Source organism: Osmerus mordax, chromosome 22 (genome assembly GCF_038355195.1).
Source record: "Osmerus mordax isolate fOsmMor3 chromosome 22, fOsmMor3.pri, whole genome shotgun sequence".
NCBI lineage: Eukaryota > Metazoa > Chordata > Actinopteri > Osmeriformes > Osmeridae > Osmerus > Osmerus mordax.
Genome location: NC_090071.1, coordinates 205,320 through 211,292, shown reverse-complemented (window position 1 = coordinate 211,292; position 5,973 = coordinate 205,320). Strand labels below are relative to the sequence as shown.

The 5,973-nt window shown below is 48.7% G+C and overlaps 1 protein-coding gene across 1 annotated transcript; it reads left to right on the top strand.

Annotated features, from left to right (window-relative positions):
• LOC136965833 (gap junction alpha-3 protein-like) lies at nucleotides 1–1,745 on the top strand. Its single transcript, XM_067260102.1, has 3 exons — nucleotides 1–69; nucleotides 306–1,143; nucleotides 1,249–1,745. The coding sequence occupies exons 1-3, from the start codon at nucleotides 1–3 to the stop codon at nucleotides 1,743–1,745; spliced, it is 1,404 nt and encodes a 467-aa protein (XP_067116203.1).
• The last annotated feature ends 4,228 nt before the right edge of the window (nucleotides 1,746–5,973 follow it).

Genomic DNA, 5,973 nt, shown 5'->3' with positions numbered 1-5,973 from the left:
ATGGGGGACTGGAGTTTTCTGGGGCGGCTACTGGAGAATGCTCAGGAACACTCCACTGTGATTGGCAAGGTGATTAACCAAACGTCTGATGATGGATCTTTATGATTGTTCTATACATACTAGACAGCCACAACAAAATTAGCTATAAAAAGATTAGACTAAAATCTAAACAGTTTTGCCTGCAACATCAATTGAAGTTGTCAGATACCGCAGGCTGCAGCCTAACTTGGTCTCATTAAGATGTTTCCAAGCTCTGTCTTGAATCTTTAAACCCAACTCCAAACCCACCCACCTGTTCCTCCCAGGTGTGGCTCACAGTGCTCTTCATCTTCCGGATCCTGGTGCTTGGCACGGCTGCAGAGGAGGTCTGGGGCGACGAGCAGTCGGACTTCACTTGCAACACCCAACAGCCGGGCTGCCAGAACGTGTGCTACGACGAGGCCTTCCCCATCTCTCACATCCGCTTCTGGGTGCTGCAGATCATCTTTGTGTCCACTCCCACGCTCATCTACCTGGGCCATGTCCTGCACATTGTCCGTATGGAGGAAAAACGCAGAGAGAAGGAGGAGGAGCTGCGCAAGGCCAGCCAGCACCAGGACGAGCGCGACCCACATTACGGCAGCAGAGCAGGGGAAGGGAGCCGAGGGAAAAAAGAGAAGCCCCCGATCAGAGACGAACATGGTAAAATCCGCATTCGGGGAGCTCTGCTGCGAACATACGTATTCAACATTATCTTCAAGACGCTGTTTGAGGTGGGCTTCATCCTGGGACAGTACTTCCTGTATGGCTTCCAGCTCAGACCACTGTATAAGTGTGGCCGCTGGCCTTGCCCCAACACGGTGGACTGCTTCATCTCCCGCCCCACGGAGAAGACCATCTTCATCATCTTCATGCTGGCAGTGGCCTGTGTCTCTCTGCTACTCAACCTTCTGGAGATCTACCACCTGGGATGGAAGAAGGTAAAGCAAGGGGTCACCAACGAGTTAGCGCCAGACCGAGAGTCTCTTGCTCTGGCCACAGAAGAGGGGGCGAAGTCAGAGACCATCCCAGAAAGGATCTCTCCCCCGGCACTGAACTGCCTGCCAGCATACCCGGGGAGTGTGAGTGTGTTGGGGCGGGAGGGGTTTTTGTCCTCTGAGCAGGCCGCCACCCTGGCCCCTCTCTCCCCCACCCTGGCCTCTCTTTCCCCCACCCTGGCCTCTCTCTCCCCCACCCTGGCCTCTCTCTCCCTCACCCTGGCCTCTCTCTCCCCCACCCTGGCCTCTCTCTCCCCTCCACTGGTTGAAGCCGAGCTCAAGATGGACGACTTCCAGCACCAAGACTTGCTCGAGGCACCGCCCACATGCTTTTATGGTAGGGAGCATAGCAGCCAACAGCAGCTGGAGGAGAACTGGCACAACATGGAACTGCAGACTCTGGACCATAAGGCCTACCCTCCTCCTCCATCCCCCCCTTCCTCATACTCCTCCCACTTCTCCTCCTACCCTGACCAGGAGCAGCCACCCTTTCACCAGGTGGCCCTCCCACCCCACTCCTCCCCTCTCGGACAAAGGAACCCACAGGAAGAGGAAGATGGGAGAGAGGATTTGGAGGTTCCTCTGCCACTGTCGCACACTGATGATGTCATGGTTACCAGGGTGGAGATGCACGAGCCCCCCATCACTATAGCGACAGACGTCCGGAGGCTGAGCCGGGCAAGCAAGACCAGTAGCATACGAGCCCGGCACGACGACCTTGCGGTGTAACTTCACACAAACACTTACACACACTTACACACACTTACACATACATACACATACATACACACACTTACACACACTTACACATACATACACACACTGCCTGTCTTGGCCAGGTCTCCCTTGAAAAATAGATTTTTAATCTCAATGGGACCTTTCCTGGTTATATAAACATATATACACACACACTTACACACACATTTACACACACACACACTTACACACATACACTGTAGCCACCCAGGGGACTTGAAGGCCTGATTCACAATGAAATAGGACTCAGAGACATTTGGGGTAAACATAAATTGTCCTTTAATAACGGATGTCAGGGTAAGGGTAGTGGGACAAACTTTAAATCAGGATTCTTCCCATCCGGGGTCTGTTGGCCTTCATGGGGTGTGGTCCTGTGGGGGTTAAAAGCAGAGTGTGAGGTCAGTCTTTTCCAGCCAGTATCTTTGCTGAATAACGCTCCTCCAGGTTTGTCTCTCTGGTCCTTTGTTCCTCCATGCGGCCTCGGGCTGGCTCCCTTTATGCCCTCCCCTGATCACCTGATGGGCTGCAGGTGTGACCGGCTACAGGTGTGACCAGTGGCTGCAGCATTTCAACAGGCAGATAGACTCCTTCTGTCACCTCCCTTAATCTAAGCCTATGGAACCCCCCTCTGTGCCAGATTGGCTGGTCTGTTTTCCCTGGTTTGCTACAACACTCTCTCACACACACACACCATCCTGCACACATACACATGCACACAGTCACACACACACTGGACACGCACCCTGATGCCCCCGGGCTCTGTTCTTGATATGTTTATATCATGTGAAGAGGAGAGGGGGAATAGCTGGAGTTAGAGGCTCCAAACAAGATAATTATGTGGATATGCAATTGATGTGTGGAGGCATTGGTGGCAACATCTGTTGGAAAGCACACACACCCGTATTTATCATTTGCAAAACAAACGCAATGATGAATGGGATAGATATGCTGGACTAGGGTTAGGATTAGACATTCTGGACTAACTGATTTGGGACGTTAACAAACTATTTTGTCCTGCATCTACTTTTATTCTAACTCTTTCTTAGTTTTTTGGTTGAGATACATCCGGAGAGAGGTTTGCACACATGCTGTGTCTGCATCTGCCCCTGAAAGTGTAGGCTGCTGAGCTGGGTCCATCCTGTGGCCCTTCTGCCTGTTAACCTCAATGAAGAGAGGGACGCACAGATGTGATGGTGGAATGGAGGGAGCGAGGGAGGAGGGGGGGAGGAGGGAGTGAGAAGGGAGCAAGGAGGGGGGGAGAGAGGAGAGGGGAGGAAGAGTGGAGCGAGGGAGGAGGGGGGGAGGAAGGAGGGAGGAGGGAGGGAGCGAGGGAGGTGAAGGAGGGAGCGAGGGAGGGAGGGGGAGGAGGGAGCGAGGGAGGGAGCGAGGGAGGGGGAGGAGGGAGGGAGGGAAGGAGCGAGGGAGGGAGGGAGGGAGGGGGAGGAGGGAGCGAGGAAGGGAGAGAGGGAGCGAGGGAGGGAGGGAGGGGGAGGAGGGAGCGAGGGAGGGAGGGAGGGAGGGGGAGGAGGGAGTGAGGAAGGGAGGGAGCGAGCGAGGGAGGGAGGGAGCGAGGGAGGGAGGGAGGGGGAGGAGGGAGCGAGGGAGGAGGGATAGGATAGCTCTCACGTGACTACCGTTGCAATCCCAACCTGAGGCTTGGTCTTTAGGCTTTTTGTGTGTGTGTGTGTTTGCGTGTGGGCTAGAGATATTAGAGTCTTCTTGTTTCAATGTTACAAAACAATTATGCAGTTACATCAGGGTACATATTATATATATGTAAATATAATACATAAGTACATATACTGTATACAGTATTATATAACTCATACCCCATACCCATATTTGTATTTGCAGTGTGTACCAGAAGTGTGTGTCCTTGTGAAGAGATTCTTCAGATTTAAAAGCCTTGCTTCTCTGGGTGGGGTCAGGGTTATATCTAAGGTTCTGGCTTTGGGTTCAATCTCTTGTTGTCTGGGTGGGGTCAGGGTTATATCTAAGGTTCTGGCTTTGGGTTCAATCTCTTGTTGTCTGGGTTGGTTAGGGTTAGATCTAAGGTTCTGGGTTAGGGTTAAATCTCTTGTTGTCTGGATTGGTTAGGGTTAGATCTAAGGTTCTGGGTTAGTTTCAGTACAGTTTGTAGAGGGTTAGGGATCTTTACAATTGCTAGAAGGTAGATAAGCAGGTTGGTCAACAGTAGGATTTAAGGTAATTACATTGATTTAATTGTTACTGAATCATAACATCAAAACTCTGTAGAAATGTACATTTCCGTGTCAATTTTAAATCCTGCCAGTTAAAGAAGAAAACATTAGAAAATGGCTTCTTTAAATGCAGTAGCTTTCTTTCTTTTAGACAGTCAACTGACTTGCTTTCTCCACACCCATACTGTTACTGCCGTTAAGGACAGAAATCATAGCAAGCGAGTAATGTTTTAGACAAATCCCTTTTGCAATTTGTCACTTTTTATTTTTGAATAAGGGTCACATGTGTAGCGGGATAGCTAACAGTTAGCTGACACAACAGACAACTTGACACTTGACATTGTTATGACTAAATCTGTAATGTTCTCACATCTGTCCCATGTCTCACCACTGCTAGTATGGAAAAATGGAAAGCAGGGGCACTTACATTCTGGCACTTAAGGAACAAAAACGTGAGTCTAATAAGAATTTTAGGCGGTTCTCACTTCTCCTTTGCTCCTGTCCTCCTCTTCCCTCTCTCTTTCCCCCCACCCCCCATCTCTCTCTCGCCCTCTGCCCCCCATCTCACTCTTCCCCCCATCTCTGTCTCTTGCCCACCCCCCCATCTCCCCCCCCCATTTCTCTCTCTTTCCTCCCATCTCTCTCTCTCCCCCCATCCCTCTTGCCCCCCATCTCTCTCTTTCATGCTTGCTCCCTGATACAGGGGTAAACACTGTGGGTGTAGTGAACTAAACACAGACTGTGAATGTGCTCCACTGTGTTAGTTGTTTAATGCTTCATGTCTGAAATATGTCCAGTCGCCACACACAGAATTCAAGTGCCCCAAAAAGTGTTCATGTATCATGGAGCACCCAGAGATGTCTTCGTGTATCATGGGTACCCAGAGATGTCTTTATGTATCATGGAGCACCCAGAGATGTCTTCGTGTATCATGGGTACCCAGAGATGTCTTCGTGTATCATGGGTACCCAGAGATGCTGTGTTTCCTTCGTGCCCACCAGCCATGATTTCAGCCTCCATGTTCAAACATGAAATAACCCAAAGCCAGGTCACCCAAAGAGAGAAACTGAAATGGCAATCAATTTATAACTTGGTCTAACTTTGAGTTGTTGAAACTGGTTATGAAACTGTTAGCTTAGAATTTCTGCTGAGAAAAGTGTTTATAACCTTGTCGTTTCAGATGTTGAAAGTTTACATTTTTAGTATTTATATGAAGATTTGCACAGTTAGACAGAATGCTGTTCTAAGACAATTTTAGAGCGATAGGAAAGAACAACAAATAAGGGCATTACAGAGAAAGGATCAAAATTAGATTTAGAAAAAATATTGCTTGTTGTTGACTTTGTGTCTAATGCAACTGAAAGATGTTTGGCTATTTTAAAGATACACAGTGGATGTGTTTCAGCCCTGTGCCACACTTGGATAATTAACATTTTTATTAAACTTGTTAAATCCCACAGGCATATAGACATGCTCAGAGCAGATCCGCCATTGTGAAGTTCCTGTTTATGAAGAGAAGTGCCTTGTGTCTGAATCTTTGTAAGAACATGTTGATGTAAATGTTAATTTACCTCAAATGTTTACAAAACTGTTACTGAATAAACTTTTTGTACCATATATATTCTTCTGGTTTTGTTCCCATGCCAGTGCACTTTAGATCCTACCGTTGTTAGCAGGAAATATGGAAAGGAATAGGAGACAGAAGCAAAGAGATAGAAAACATAGAAAAGTCCTAAGTCATTTGGGTTGGGAGAGGGGTAGATTACAGGGAAAGGGGTAGGAGAGGGGTCGTTTACAGGGAAGGGGTAGGAGAGGGGTCGTTTACAGGGAAGGGGTAGGAGAGGGGTCGTTTACAGGGAAGGGGTAGGAGAGCGGCAGTTTACAGGGAAGGGTTGGAAAAAGATTTTTACCTTCAGAGTATTAAAAAATGCATGTTTATGTTCATACCGCATGTTCAAGGTACCCTGACAGGCACACAAAGCCCGGCTTTTCCAACACCA